Raw genomic sequence first — 16,294 nt, forward strand, 5'->3', positions numbered from 1 at the left:
CACCTGCCAATGCTGTTGCCACCAGAGGTCTCAGAATGCCTGTTTGCCATCCCAGCAGCTGTTCCAGACAGCTGCAGCAAAGTAGAGGAGCCACCTAGGATTTCATATTGAGGATAAGCCCTATCATGTTTAAATACAACTGTAAAGAGTCAAGATAATGCTGACTGACTGTGACTCACTGGTCATGGCAAACAAAGACAAAGGTGTGCTCAGCATCACATCACCACTGTCTCAACTCTTCACAACTGTGTTTCATGGTAAGATTTCCTAATGAAGATGAGCCCCTAGAGCAGGGGTAGGCAACCTATGGCACGCATGCCAAAGGCAGCACGCGAGCTGATTTTCAGTGGCACTCACACTGCCTATGTCCTGGCCACCAGTCCAGGGGGCTCTGCATTTTAATTTAATTTTAAATGAAGCTTCTTAAATATTTTAAAAAACTTATTTACTTTACATACAATAGTTTAGTTATATGCTATAGACTTATAGAAAGAGACCTTCTAGAAATGTTAAAATGTATGACTGGCACGTGAAACCTTAAATTAGAGTGAAGAAATGAAGACTCGGCCCACCACTTCTGAAAGGTTGCCGACCCCTGCCCTAGAGGGGCCTCAGAAGGATACTGGGGAGGGGGAAGCATGGTGAGTTGAGAAACATGGGCTGCACAGCATAGCAACAACCCCCAACCTGCAATCTATTACAAAACGTTCATAACTGAGACAGTATAAGATCACCTGTATATTATTACCTGTGAGATAACAATGTCAGCTGCTTCCAATAAATAACCTGCAGTACTCAATGCTGCCAGCACGATCAGAAAAATAAGAGTGCAACAAGGAAGACTTGCTCTTACTTTGTCAAGCCAGAAGCAGCACTCATGGGTGGGAACTCCTCCAAGTTGTTGAGGTTCAGCTGATCAGGTGGGGAATTGGCTGAGGTAGGACCCACCTCACTCCGTTTCCTCCTCCCGCCACTCAACGATGTGCTGTCACCCTTCCCATCCTCCTCTTCAGTGAGGCTTCGCCCTATGTCCCGAGCTACTTGCCGGCCAGCGGCATTGGCAGAATTGTAGCCTTTTCTTCTTCCTCGCCTCACTGGCTGGACATCTGGTGTGGGCATAAGGAAGCTGCCCAAACTGGCCTTCTGAGATGAACGTTTCTCGCTGTGGTTGAACACAGGGCTGCAACCAAAGCTTGGGCTGGTGCTGGGGAAATCACTGCCGAGGCCAGACAAGCTTGACCCAGTAAAGGCAGAAGAGCCACTTGATGCAGCAGAGGAGGGAAAACTAGCACCTGGGGTACAGGAGCTAGCAGGGGTCCTCTGGGAAAAGAGCTGCATTCGGCTGCTGCATGACCCTGCTGAGTTGCCTGCCCTTCTTTCTGACCCTGTCTTTTGACTCTCATGGCTAGCTGAGCTCCTGAGGACCTTAGAATTTGGGGTTTTAGCAGGGGTAGAGGGCCCATTGGTCAAGATCTGACTAGTCTGTTCCCTTAAAAAATTCAACAGGAAAGGCACAAAGTCTTTCTGAAGCAAACTATGAGGTACCAGCTTGTCATGGACATGGTTCTCCTGCAAGGAAAGAGAACAAAACATTAATAAAGATACCCATGGACTTACTCCAATTTGTTTCTTTCTCTCATATACTGGGCACAAATTCATCCTCATCATGGATTTTTTCTAACACTTTTAAGTTGAGGGAGCGTCTCCTGTAGTTACAGCAAGGAACAGATTCAGGAGTTCTTGGTTCTACAGAATTCCCAAGTCTGACAATGATTCCTCAGGCCCAAATTTTCAAAAGCAGCCACTAATTTTGGCTGCCCAGCTGGAAACAATTGGGGTCTGACAAAAATGCTTAGCACCCACCACTGCACCTAGTCATTAAGAGCTGTGGGTGATCCGAACCTCAAAATCAGACCCCTTTAAAATGTTTCAAGTAGGGTGCCAAAAATTGAGGCAAACAAAATTAGTGGACAATTTATTAAACCTGTAGCTTCTCTGTGGCTCCAGTTCCCTACTAATACCATCTACTTCCTCAGAGGGTGCTCCAAAAATAAATGATTGTTTGTATAATGCTTTGATATCCTCACGTGCAGGACACAACAGAAGAGAAAAGCTCTTACTACATATTAATGAAGTCATATTATTCACTTGTGAGATCACAGAGCTCCAAATATAGTATGCTGCAACTTTTATGATGCACAAAACTAATATTCAAGAAAGCTAAATAAGAATGCAACATTAATATATTTTAAATCTTCATGGGAACATAATCCTTAAAAGGGTAACATCTGTAAATTATCTGAGAATTCTACCATCAATAAAAATTATTATAATACTCTAAAACCTTGTATGCAGTGTAAAAAAAGGCACTCTGCTCTTTCAGTGCATCACATTTCTATTTTCCTCACAACAGAACTAGGCAAAGTTAGACACACTGCCAGAAGAATTCTCTTGGATACTAATTCTTTTTTGTATTGAGACCTGGCAGCCACATTGTCATACTTGTGCTCTTCTCTCTTAGGCCCTATCCAAAGAGGAAAAGCTTTATTTCCCTAAGTGAGACCTTGGTGAAATGGAAAGCAGGAATTTCAGAAGACAGCAAGTACTTTATTTTTATGGAGCTTTTTCTTAAGAGAGGAGGTATCTTCCTTTGCTTCATATATATACCCTTCAAGAAGCACATGCTGGGAGATTTGGCTGAAAATGCAAATGAATTTCAGTTTCCTGTTCAAGTAAGAAAAATCTGTAAAATCTCTCTCTGCTTTTCCACTGTTCATTGTTTTCCAAAAATGTCTCTACTAATTAGAGCACAAAACTGACAGTCAACAGACCTGGATTTTATCAGCTCTGATGCAGACTTGCTAAATGCCCTTAGACTTAGATATTAAGGCCTGAAGCATCCATGGCGATCATCTAGTCTGACCTTCCGCACACCATAAGACGCTGAACCTCACCACCCACTCCCGTAATAAATCCATAACCTCTGGCTTAGTTACTGATGTTCTCAAGTAATCATTTAAAGACTTCAAGTTACAGAGAATCCACCATTTGCTCTAGTTCAAACCAGCAAGTGACCGTGCCTCATGCTGCAGAGGAAGGCAAAAACCTATCAGGGTCTCTGTCAATGTGAGCTAGGGAAAAATTCCTTCCCGACTCCAAATATGGCCGTCAGTTGAACCCTGAGCATATCAGCAAGACCTGCCAGCCGGACACTTGCAAAAGAATTCTCTGTAGCAACTGAGAGTCCTACCCATCTAGTGTCCCATCTCTGGACAACGGGGATATGTTACTAGCAGTCGCAGATGGGCCACGTGCCATTGTAGGCAGTCTCATCATACCATCTCCTCCGCCATAAACTTATGCTCAGTCTTGAAGCCAGTTAGGTTCTCTCTCTCTCGCACGGATGCACACACACCTCCCCCCCGGAAGGCCGCTTCACAACTTCACTCCTCCTTCACTTGATTTCGTGCTCTGGGGCTGGAGCATCCACAGAAAAAAATAGCAAGTGCTCAACATCCACTGGCAGCTGTGCTGATCAGCTCGTCCCCCTCCTCCACAGCGCCTCTCGCCCGCTGGTGATCAGCTGTTCAGCACCATGGAAGAGGCGCTGGGGGGTGGAGAAGCAGAGGTGGGTTGGAACAGGCAGGGTAGGGGCATGGGGTGAAGTGGGGATGGGGTCTGAGGCAGAGCGGGGGGTAGAGGGGTGTCGAGCACTCCCCAGGGAAATCACAAAGTCCGCACCTGTGCTTCATCTAATTTCAAGCCTAAACTTGTTGATGGCCAGTTTATACCCATTTGTTCTTGGGTCAACATTGACACTTAACTCCTCACCCTCCCTGGTATTTATCCCTCTGATGTATGGATAGAGAGCAATCATATCTCCTCTCAGCCTTCATTTGGTTAGGCTAAACAAGCGAAACTCCTCGAGTCTCTTCTTGTAAGGTAGGTTTTCCCTTCCTCTGATCATCCTAGTACCCCTCCTCTGCACTTGTTCGAATTCATCTTTCTTAAATATGGGAGACTAGAATTGCACACAGTATTCCAGATGAGCTGTCACCAGTGCCTTGTATAAGGATACTAACACTTCCCTATCTCTACTAAAAATACCACACCTGATGTATCCTAGGACTGCACCCTTCACCAAGACAGTTACCCTGTCAGACCATCAGGTTTCCCACCTGTAAAATGGACTCTCAATGCAAAAGTAACTAGATGAAATTCTAAGGTCTGTGTTATACAGGAGATCAGACGAAATGATTGAATACTCTCTTCTGGCCTTAACATCTAAGAACATGCGAATATTACTTGTCTACCTCATAGGGGTAGTGTCTTAATGAGTGAGACAGCTGTGAGGGTTAGTTAATATTTGTAAAGCACACTGAAGTCCTTAAGCAGAAAATGCTATAAAGTGCAAAGCCTGTTTTCAAATACAATCCCAAAAACACAATCACTCACAACCGCTTATTTATTATTTGTATTACAATAGAACCGAGAGGCCCCAACCAAGACTCACTGCTAGGCACTCTACACCTACAAGGAGACACAGAAAGGCAGGGGAGAGCCAGGAATAGAATCCAGGTCTCCTGATTCCCAGTCCAGTGCGCTCTCACTAGACCTCTAATCTCCCTTTTAAGCAATATTCTTCTAGCTGGCAAAGCTGCACCGACAATGACTTCACAATATATCTCAATTTTTATCTCTTTCCCTTTGCTTTTTTAATTTTTGTTTCAAAACTGCAGTTAGTGTCTTTTGATTTGACTTCTTTTCCACAGGATATAGATTTTTTCTCCCATGGTGGCACCTTTTATTTACAATCACATAATTAAACTACATTTATACAGCATTTTTCTTCCCAAAAAGATTCTAAACACATCACAAAGGTAAATGTATTTAACAATTATTATCAATTCAGCTACTCCTTGATTCACAGTAACTGTGGCATTAGAAAGTGGCACCTGCTCAGCAGCAATGCTATACAACAGTTTTAGAAAGGAAGCTAAGATAAATAGTGTAATTACCTGAGGTGGCCTTTGATAAAGATAGTGTTTACCACCTCGAACTTATGAAAAATGCCAAGGGATTTTAATGAAGCGTTTTACATCTCATGCAACAGACAGCACTGACAGCAGCACAGTACCCAAGCACTCCACTAGAGTAATTAGTCAGCACTAACTCAGAGGGATCCGTGCCATCTATTAAATTGCCACTCTCTTCCTGCAGCAACCTGGATATCTTTGGAAATCTCCTATTCAAGTAATAACCAGGCTAGATCTCACATAGCTTATCAGCTTGATAAGAATATGTTAATAGAATGTGCCTTTAAAATAGCGTTTGATAACAGCTTGCTGCAAAACCAGCAGATGGAGCTCACAAACTACAGGCATGGCCATATTTCAGGAATACAAGAGAATTGTGTGAGTATTCTGTACATACACTTGGATCTGTAGCTGATTTCATCTAGACTCCCTGCTCAGCTCTCACTCGGCCAAGCCTGCCTCAGCGGCTACAGACCAAAATAATAACCAAGCCGTTTTGTGGGTCACACCAGGTCTGGCAAACTGCCAGAAACAAAAAGCTGTACCTAATTAATGTAAAACGTAACTTTAGCTACCCTTCTCTTAACACAGCTCATAGAAACTACGGGCAGTGCTGAAAGCGGGGGGGTGGGGAGGGCGCAGAGGATCACACCCACCTGGCACTTTATTTATATAGGCATTAGTGGGGCTGGGCTGCTGAGGAGGGACACCCCCCAGGCACTTCTTTACCAGCGCCGCTGCTCCTCCCGTATTATTTTCCTCCTGCCCGCTGTAAGCACTCACCACCGCCAGGGCCCAGCACACAGGGTGCCAACTTCATGAGTTGCCCTGCGCCGTGGAGAGCCCCGGTCCCTGCCTTGGCCCCCTCGGCTGCCCGGGCTGCCCTCAGATCAGTGCGGAGCAGGACACGAGGTTCCCTCCCCTCCACAGGATGCCCCTCCAGTGACGCTGCGCCCGGACCCGGGGCCCGAGTGCGCAGGGAGCCCTGCAGCCCCCGGGAGCAGAGCTCCGTGCTCAGGCGAGCGGCGCCCGGCGGGCTGGGCGTGTGGCCCAGAGGCCACCCCGGCTGCAGCCCAAGACGCCAGTCTCCAGCCCCCCACGCCACAAGGACTCCTGGCCCGCCCAGGCCGGGGAGTCGGGGCTGCAGCAGGCCCAGGCCCCTCGCTGCCGGGCTGAGGGCGGAGCGGCGTCACACAGCGCTGCCGGCTGCGCGTTACCTCGGCTGGGCGGTGGCTGGGGCCGTGGTTGAGCCACCGCACCACGGCACCGGGCGCCACCTCCTCCCGCAGCAGCAGCTCCAAAACAGCCGCCATCCCCGGCCCCGGCCGCCCGCCGAGCAGGCGCACAACGCACGTCGCGGCGCGCGGACAAGAGCGGCTGCAGCTGGGGGTGGGGGCAGACCCCGCCTGCCCCCGAGCGCGGGGCACACCAGCTGTGGGCGGGGCTAGAATGCTGTACCACGCGGGCGGGGACGGCGCCGCCACTAGCCTACTTGGGCCTGGGGTGGGGAAGAGATTGGGATCAGGTTTGCGCCGTGGGGTGTGCTTGTGACGCCAGAAAGGGGCGGGGCTAGAACGCTCTGTGCCGGTGGTGCTGGGGGCCAGGTGGGGCGGCCGCGGGTCGCAGCGGGGATTCCCATTGGGGAGCGGCGCGCGCCGGCTCCCTGCGCGGGGTGGGGCCGCCAGGACACCGACTCCCGCCCTCTCCCCATGTCAACAAGCGGGGCGCGGGGCGCCTGCGCCGGGGGCTTGCGCGTCCCCCGCTCTCGTGCGCGGCGTTGGTCTCCCGAGCAGGGCCCGGGCTGTGGCCTAGCGGCGGCCGCGCACCGATCGCGGCGGCCCGCGGGCCCCGCCCGCCGGGGAGGATGATGGCCGAAGACTCGCCCAAGCGGCGCAAGGCCAATTTCAACGAGGCGGAGACCGAGGTGCTGATCGAGCAGGTGCTGAAGCACGAGCAGCTGCTGTTCGCGGCGGGGCCGGGCCGCGCCTCCCCGGGTCAGAAGCGGCGGGTGTGGGAGCTGATCCGGCACAAGGTGAACCCGGTGGCCGCCTGCCCCCGCGACGTGGAGGATCTCAAGAAGCGCTGGAGGGACTTGAAGCGGCGCGACCGCAGCAAGCTCTGCCGCCTTTCGCAGGGCTGCGGCCCCGCCGGCCACCCCGGCGGGCTCGGCCTGCTGCTGTGCACGGAGGAGATGGCCCAGCCCGCCCCGCAGCCCGACCACCACCGCGCCTACGGCTCCGCGCTGGGCCCCGCCGAGGCTGTGCCTATCGTGGGCGGCATTGACACGCTGGACCTGCCCGGAGCCTCCGTGGTGGATATCGGTGAGCTCCGGGGCTGGTGAGGGGGGAGCGCAGCCCCACACGCCCCCCGCCGGGTCCCGCCTTCTGGTCCCCCCGCCCCCCATCGCCGGTCTGGGCCTCCGGCGCGGCGGGAGTCAGCGTTGCCATGGAGCCGGGGGATTAGCCCCTCCAGGTCACTTGTCTTGAGCAGAAGAGCGGATCATCCCTCCCGCAGAGGGGCCAGCTCAGCCTCTGTGCAGCGCCCGGAGGGGAGGGCTCCGCATTTGCGGGGGGGTACTTATTTCCCCCAGTTCAGCGCTGAAAGGGGGCGCCTGTCATTAGCTGGGAGCAGCAGCTTTGGTAAAACGCGGCTTCCTTCCAGCCCCCAGTGACCCGGTTAATTCATAATGATGATTTTTTTTTTTTGCCCTGTCGGTGACCCCGTGTGACTCCTTCCCTCACTTTAAGTACTGGTAGATGTTGGTCTGCAGCCTGTCCCTGGGGTGCACCCTAAGAGACAGATCCAGAGCAGCACTGAGCACCCCCTACCACACACACACAACTCCTGTTTACTCACATGAGACAGTTGTGTAATGTACAAATGACACAGATGTAAGAGGGACTTACCCCAAGCAGCCTTAAACTTGAAGTTTGTGTGCTTGCTTATGCCAGTCGCTATCCCAGGGAGGCGCCCCTCTTCCAGTGTTTTAGGGGCCATGATGTATATCTTGTTTGTGTGAAGAATTAATTTACATTATGGGTTTTTTTTTATTTGTGTTAAATCTGTTTCTCTCATCCTCAGCACATCTAGCTGCAAAGTGCATTGTTAGTCTCTGAACTTGCAAATACTTATTTACCTGCTTAACTTTATTCCTGTAAGGTGTCCCACTGATTTCAGTGGGATTACTCTTAAGAGTCAAGGTAAGCAATGTAAGGATCAGGGTCTTAAGCAGTATCAGTTCACCTTCTCATTCTGTGCCTCAAAGAGGGGGAAAAAACCTCATTGAACACTATCTGGCCTTATGGGTAGACTGTGTAAAGTATAAAGTCACAAGTAATTATAGTTGTCAGAAGAAAAGAACACAGCATGATTTGAGAAGCAGATCCTTGTCTTCAACAATTTAAAAAAAAAAAAAAGTCTTCAGTTACTTGCTGATTCGCTAGAGGTCCCAGTTGTGTGCAAGTTAGGGATGCTCTACTGTACAACAAACCCATTTTTTCAAAATAATTTCTGCTTATAGTGGTTTTCTCCTCTTACCTAAGTCACATAGATGCTGAACTGTTGGCAGGTTTTGCATGATAGGTTGTGAAAAGTGAACAGACGTATTTTGGATGTGGTGCATTAGACCCACCTGCACATGTGCAAATTTGGATCATTCCTTCCGCTCACTTGCATTCCACCATACAAATTCCAGCCTTTGTAAACTGCAGCCAAAATTACACCCTGTTGTGCATGGGTCTGCAAGGTATGAGCTTTAGTTCAGTGAATCTTTCTTCAGGCAAGGAGGAGCAATTCAGATAGGATGTCACTTTGTTTCTGCCTTGCAGATATTGGGTTTCTTGTGCTGAGCTGGGAGAGAGGAAAATAGGAGTTTGGAATGAACTTAATCTCTTCTGTAGCAAATGCTTTTAGCTGATCTATTGGGAAGTAAGTGATTTCAATCTGAGATTTGCATCACTCAGAGCTATGTCATTTACAGTGAGCATGTTTCAATTTTTTTCCCTATCAAAGGAGATGATACCTATGCTACAAGTGTAGGGGATAATACAGTACAAGTCTTCATTATAGGGTCTTGACAGCAGAAGTATTAACTACCACGTAAATGCCAATAGTGCTCACTGGGCAGGCAGAAGTTTGATTGACCACAGAGATAATGAAGTCTGTTGACTCCTGTTTGTTTTGTTTGTTTCCCTCCTCCATGCCCTTTTAGGGTTTACAGATGATCCTGGTCCATCCCACCAACCCTGTCTTGAGAAGATGAATTTAAAAGAGGAAATAGTAGTGAAGGTAGTGGAGCCAGAAGAAAGTTCTGAGGACATGGCTGTGGTTCCACCTAGCCAGGAGCAACTGCCCTTTCTGGGAACAGCTGGGGGTGGCTTGTCTGGGAAAGTAAAAGCCAAAACAAAAGGCCGGTCTCAGACAGACCAAAATGAAATTACTGAAGAGGACCTAATGCAGATCCAGCAGAACCAGATGCAGGTGATCCAGTCTGGCTTTGACAGTGTCAACCACAACCTTCGGCTGCTGCAGCAAGGCATGCAAGATCTCAGCAACAGCCTCAGTATTATGGCACACACACTGGTGGCTATCAAAAATGTTTATGTGAAAAACAACACTGGCCCAACCACCTATGCCACCACCTCTACTCAGACCACAGCAGGGTACCTGAGTCCTGGGTCTCCCCAGATCTCCCCAGCTGAGGACAGAGGCAGAGCACAGGTGGCTGGAAGCAGCAGCAGAAGCAGCAGCTGCAGTTCCAGCTCTATGTCTCAAGAACCAGGCCCTTCGGAATTTCCTAGACCACCCCTGAGAACCATTAAGAAAGAACATCCAAATGGCTGCTACTATTTCTGTTTTGCAGATGTGTAAAACTTGAATATGTGTAAAGTGACTGATGTTAGAGGTGCTGTTGTATGCGCTGCTCCACCCTGTGACTATAATGGAGCAAACTGGACGTGCCTCCTGCTCTTTTTTCCCCAGTGGGGAAAGTTTCACATTAGGTGGCATTTGACACTAACTACCAATCTCCCATGTGTTAACACTAACTGTTGCAGTTGGTTAATGTCTCTCTTCGGTTTTTCTTCACAGTCTTCTTTCAAAAAAAAAATCAAATTTATTTTGACTAAGACTCTTGTCTGTATCCTCTTTGGGTTAATGTGATTTTTTTTAACATAAAAGGCATGATGGAGTGGGGTGCAAAGGTAATGTTACAGTTATTGAATAACCGAAGCAGAATCTGTTAGTTACACAAGTTGTGTAACTATTTTTTTTAAACCCAACTGCAAAAATAGTTGACTTTATTTAGTATCTGCTATTTTTATTGTATTTTAAAAAAAGACTTTTAAAAAAAATCTGGGCTGTGCAAGGTATCCCCAGGGTTTGGCAACTTTACCTCTTGGGGAGATGGGATAGAACTAGGCCACAGAGCTGCTGATCTATGAATGTGCTGCTCAGATTTCATCCAGCATTGATCTATCTGGTCCCTGTTCATTTCCAGCTCTTCAGATGCACCTTCCCTGCAGAAGCATTTTGCTTAACTGCAATGAAAGTGGAGACTATTCATCACATAAGTATTTAAAAAGAGAAATATAGCAAAAAAAAATTCATTTCTGGTGAGTGATGCCTGCTCTCAATATGGAACAGTCTTTGCTGGTATAGCTTAGCACCAGGTTCTGTCTTCAACAGAGCCAGCATGCTTTCTGGGGACAAATGTCACATTGTTTGAAAGAGGTAAAAAAGAAACCCATGTTCTATATTGTCCAGAACTGACAGTAGACTTGCTACTCAAAGTATACTAGTTAGGGTTTGGTTAGGCTGGGGTAGAGCAAGTGCTCTCTCCTGGCTCTTGAAAGAATTCCATTGGCTGGGCCTCTGTTTGGGTGGTAGTGGTAGAAGATCTTCCATTTCCTTATCATTATTTATATCATAGCACTTAGGAACCCCAGTCATGGATCAGGACCACATTGTGCTAGGCACTGTACAAACATAGAAGAAAAAGATAGTTCTATACTACATCCTGGGGGCAAGGAGAGTTTGAGGAGAAAACAATTCCTAAATGCCAGCCCAGGAGCAAATAAGAGCCAAGAATAGAAAGAACAAAAGTCTGCTTTTTGCATTAATTTCTACAGATGACAATGCATTTAGTTTGAATATCAAAATAGGGGAATTGCTATTTAACAGCTCTTCTTAAATAATGGTGACTTGTACATATGCCTGCTCTGTACACATACCCACAGAGTCCAGCTCCCCCCTTTCAGTGCCAGCGGAGAAAGCGTGTGGCTCTGTTAAGTAAGAAGACATCATTTTTACAATCAGTTGTGACAGTAGTACTGCACTTTAAGGAGATACCTTTCTGTTAATCCTGAGGAAATGATGAAGCCCTTTGCTTTAAGCTATGATAAAGCTGAGATGATATCAACAGCTTCCAGCAGTTGGGAGTGGTGCAAGGATTTTTCCTCAGGCTCCAAAATAACATCCCCTTATTACAGCTTGTGAAACTGCTACCTCAAGGTGAGCAAAATCTCAGTCGCATAGCCTGTACAGAGTCCCCACAACCAGCATTTGGGACTAGCTGTATAGAAGAGGGCCTGATCATGTTGAGAGCTCTGTGATTTTAGCTGGCAGCTCCTCAAGTATTGCTGAAGAATGAATCTCAAACACATTATCCAGATGACTGAAAAGAAACATCTGAAAAATTTAAAATTGGCAAGAGCATACAGTGTCAAAATTAAATACTCCCATGGACATTTTTTCCAGCTAATATTATACAGAATGGGGGGAGGCACTTAACTAACCCTCTATCCCCCACAATAATTACTGTTGGCAGTTACTTCGCTTTCTACAGCAGGAGGAAAGAAACCAAAGGTTGAGACAAGGATGGACTGTTACCCTACACCAGCACAAAGACGTGCTACCTGCTGACGCCATGGTTGAATAGGTTTAGACTTTGGAGCTTAGGGGTGTTCTATCAGTATTAGATGCTAGAATCACAAATGCAAAAGTAGGGTTCTTTTGTCATCACCTTTGGAAACTATTGCGTTACTTTCTCCAACTCATTAGTTTCCCTTTACTTCTGATGAAAAGATTCCCTTTTATTCTCCTTTATATTAACTTCAGTGCCTGTATATATTTTTTTTTAATCTGGCAGCTGCTGCCTAATTAAAAGCAAACCTGCAGTAGTAATATTGCTGGTGTGTGTTCCTCATTGCCCTAGTCAGTGTACAGTATGCAAGATTATATTGTAACACAAGCATACAGTACATCTACAATGGGGGTTAATACAGGCTAGGTGCCTTCTATGAAAGAATAGTCTGGCTTCTGAGAAGTTTTACTTCACAAAAGCAGTTGCTGCAGGTGATAGGTACAACTATTTTACTAATCACTTACCAGGTTTTCTTAAACTGACCCAGTCCAAAACTAGTTTCTGAGTCCTGTGATATTAAAAGCTTCCTATTGCTTGGAAATAGCATAGGATTCCTGTTTGCCTGATGTGCACATATTAACATGCTGGGAGTTTGCATATTCAGATTCCACTCATTGAGATGTGGGCTTCATCAAGTTGTATTTTCTTTAACTGAAAAGCAGCCTTCGCCTCTCTTCTGTTCTTTTAGGACAAGTAGTCATTAATGCTTCTGTGACATTCCAGTTAGATTAGTGAAATGTTGTGCTCTAAAGCTCACCTAATCATTCTGGGCAGTGACTGCCAACTTGTCCAGACTACAGAAGCCACTTCTTAACTGTTTAACATTCTTTCAAGGCCATTTCTCCAATTGTTGAATTGCTGCATTTGCTCTGTGGCAACATTGCTTGGTAGAGCCTAGCTTGGGCCTCTATCACCCTGAAGTTTAAGTCCCTGCTATGAGCAATTGGATTTTTCAGTTCAGAAACAGCTAATGTTTGTAGGTCAAGTGCTGTGGAATTCCTGAGACTCTAGGAACAGTAGGTGGACAAGTACCTCCAATGTGATCATGATGACCGAGGCATACTGAGAGACACTATAGTAGTAGTGTGTTTACACATAAACTGCTTCAGCGACACAGCTGCATCACTGCAGCACTTCAATGAAGACATTACCTACAGTGATGGGAAGGATTCTCCTGATGGCGTAGGTAATCTATTTCCCTAAGAGGCAGTAGGTAGGTCAATGGAAGAATTCTCCTCTCGACCTAGCACCATCTACACTGGGGGGTTAGGTCGGTTTAACTGTGTCGCCCAGGAGTGTGGATTTTTCACACCTCTGAATGACGTAGTTATACTAACTTAACTTCCTAGTGTAGACTGGGCCTCAGAATGTCATATTTGGAATCTGCCATATTTTTATCACACTGAACCTGATCTGTAGCAGAATCATTGCTTGGTTGGATGGAGGGCGTGGGGCAAGAAATAGAGCAAAGCTAAAGTATCTACCCTTTTTACTGTAATACAGGGTATGAGGCTGCTGAATCAGTAGGAGCACTCCAGTTTGCAACATGAACATCTTACTGTTGCTTGCTCTAGTACCAACAAATTTCCACTGTGTACTTTCTATGCAACAAAAAGAAACAAAAAAAGTATGTCATAACACAATTGGTGCTGCTTCTCTCCATTTATAAGTTACAACAGTCAAGAAATAGGCTATAAAAATAATTTGTTAGGAGCTTTATAAACAGTAAACTCATCATTCATAGGCAGTCAAGGATTGCAGTTTTGCATGCTGAATGAATATTTTATTTAGAACCAGTTTATAAAAATAAAATACAAAATAATTTGAAAACAGAACATAAAACATTGTACAAAGCCTTGATATGGTACAAATGGGAAAAAAATAATTACACCTTTATATACAAATGACCGTTACAAGGGCATTAGCTCTTCTGCCAAAACTTATGTTCTTGGATGCCTGAGCAAAAAGAAAAAAAATGGCTTACAAGATTTCATTGGGGATTGGGGGGGATAAGTACAGGGCAAGAGAGTCTGGAGGACTCTCAAGAATTGCCTCTCACTATGGTAACTAATAAACTCTGGGGAAAATGTAAATGAATTATACCATAGATTTTTAATCTTGAGTTGTTAAATGTCTTCTTATTGGAGTCACTGAACATTCTATCTTTAGTTCATTTACAGATTTTCATTTCTTTGTGGTATTGCTCCAAGATTTTAGATTAGCAGCCAATGGTTCACAGATTCAGAAGTTCACTACTTGTCTCTAAGCCCTGCTGGTGATTTCCTTAATTTATTGGACTGGATACTTGTAGGAAAGCAGTTGAAAATCAGTTGCTGCCAGCGCCAGCATAACAGCTTGTGTCTGGGCTAATTCAAGGGGGAAATCAGAAGTCAGAGGAAGACTTTGGAACCTTGCTCTCTGGCCAGGGAAGGTAGCATGAATGCAGAGAAGGTTTCCAAGCAACTTACTGCTGGGATTCTGTCAGGCAGGTGGAGGCACGGGGTGTGTGAAACAGCTTTTTAAAAAAAGGCTGACTTTCCCGGTGTCAAATTATCATGACTTTGCTCTGCCATGCAGCAGATAGGGGTTTATGAGAAACCCAAACGACTCCCATTCTCCATACATGGGAAGACCAGGCCCATCCACATTGTATCTTTGGGGGAAGATGCAAACTGTCCTGCTGTTAGAGCACCCTATACACTGGCCTGTTCACAGATGAACTGATCCTGAAAGGAGGCTAACACCTGCAACTCCCATTGGAGGTAGTTAAATTCCTTTTGAGAGTTGTGGGTGCTCAATCCCTCTTATGGGCAGCCTGTTTAGGATATTGCTTTTGAGACCATGTGCTCTGCACCCCTGGTCACAGCAGTTGCTATAATAAATGAGGAGGAGGCATAGGTCTGCACGGTGGCCACAACACATTCATTTTCCAAATAAAATAACCAGCAACTGTAAATATCCTCACAGTGGACCCATTCCTTCAGTCCATACACAGGAAAAACCTCCACTGACTTCAATGAGAGTTTCACTTGCATGAAAATGGCTGGACCAGCCCAAGATCTAAGTTATCCATATGCAGGAGGAATGGAAGTAGTAGACAGTAAAACTTATAGATCATATAAGCCAACATTTGCACTGGATAAGGATATTGCTGAAGACCTAAGAAGCAAAACATTTGAATCATCATATACTCATTTGTATATAAGCAGGGTTTCTTTATTTCAGCATTTCAGTTAAAGCCTTTGTTATATTCAAGCTCAAGTTTGCACTGCACAGTCTCTAGCTCTAATGAGAGATGGACCCTGAACCAAAACAAAGGGTCCAGATACCAGGAATCTTTGAGAACGTTCAGGTCAATATCTGAGCCTCGCAGTTCAGAACACTCTCGTGCTAGCTTTATGCATCAGCCACATATTAATTTCTGAATATAATTTTCCCCTCCATGAACAACTTTTGCAAAGGGAGAAAGTCATTCCCACGATTATCTGGCATGCATGCTGAGCATCTTGGAAAGTGACTGGCTAACAAAAAACAGCACATACTATACAGGAAAGATTGCAAGTACTAGGTGTTTGTCATTGTTACTCTTAAGAGACACTATTGGTGACAATGAATGGAATGAAAATCAAAATATAAATTAAAACTTGAATGGAGTAGCCACTAAGTTAACATACAGTACCTAGAGATAATAAACTTCTATATATTTTTGTCTTAAAGGGAGATCTGACTCAATATTAAAATAAAGACAAATGATTTAAAGCATAAGACTATAGAGCCTGCTGTGATTGTGATTATACAAATTCCTCTGCTTTAGATAGCGTGCTGTGGGAAACCCAGGTTGTACGAGTCATTACACAATCCAAGCTCCCCCTTATTTCATTTATTTTTCCCCAAAGAGATTTGTGTGTTTGTGTTTCAGGGGAAGGGGAGTTCAGGTGGGAGGCCAGAAAAGTATAGATTGGGTGTTTATGTATATTGTGGTGACTTGTAAGTATCCCTTAAGATTCATTTGTTCACTGTCTAGTTTCCTTGCATTTACACCAAAGAGATTAGGCATTATACTAAATTATACTAGGCATTTTTGCACCTGAAAGGATTAGGCATTATACTAAAAGCTCCAATAACAGCCAGGGCCATCCATAGCCTTTAATAGTTAAACACAGGGACATAGTTAAGTACTACAGCTTTTATCAATATAGTAACCAGGTCCCCTGACTGTGTTACAGTGGAAGCATAGATGAACCAAAAGACATTTGGAATGACAGTGTGTACTTTATGAGCCTAATCCTGCAAGTTGCTGAGTATCCTCAACTCTAACAGAAGTCAACAGGTGTTG

General features: G+C 45.9%; 2 protein-coding genes across 6 annotated transcripts in view; one reads left to right on the top strand and one right to left on the bottom strand.

Annotated features, from left to right (window-relative positions):
- The window catches only part of CDAN1 (codanin 1), a 46,213-nt gene extending 39,738 nt beyond the window's left edge, over positions 1 to 6,475 (bottom strand). For 2 of the 5 annotated variants that reach the window (XM_034769188.1, XM_034769186.1), the window contains exons 1-2: positions 6,254 to 6,475; positions 854 to 1,569 (exon numbers count right to left, since the gene is read on the bottom strand). In XM_034769188.1, the coding sequence (XP_034625079.1) occupies positions 854 to 1,569; positions 6,254 to 6,349 (812 nt within the window). In that variant the 5' untranslated portion in view covers positions 6,350 to 6,475. Of the gene's footprint in view, positions 1 to 3; positions 95 to 748; positions 3,281 to 6,253 lie in introns of those variants that run through there. The other 3 variants (XM_034769189.1, XM_034769185.1, XM_034769190.1) reach the window with 3 other exon arrangements.
- Positions 6,476 to 6,680: 205 nt separating this feature from the next.
- On the top strand, positions 6,681 to 10,164 carry LOC117876793. The gene is made up of 2 exons (XM_034769192.1): positions 6,681 to 7,357; positions 9,247 to 10,164. Exons 1-2 carry the CDS (start codon positions 6,901 to 6,903, stop codon positions 9,903 to 9,905), a joined length of 1,116 nt encoding a protein of 371 aa, XP_034625083.1. The 5' UTR covers positions 6,681 to 6,900; the 3' UTR covers positions 9,906 to 10,164.
- Positions 10,165 to 16,294: the final 6,130 nt, after the last annotated feature.

The sequence above is a fragment of the Trachemys scripta genome, chromosome 4, assembly GCF_013100865.1.
Source record: "Trachemys scripta elegans isolate TJP31775 chromosome 4, CAS_Tse_1.0, whole genome shotgun sequence".
In the NCBI taxonomy this organism is placed as follows: domain Eukaryota; kingdom Metazoa; phylum Chordata; order Testudines; family Emydidae; genus Trachemys; species Trachemys scripta.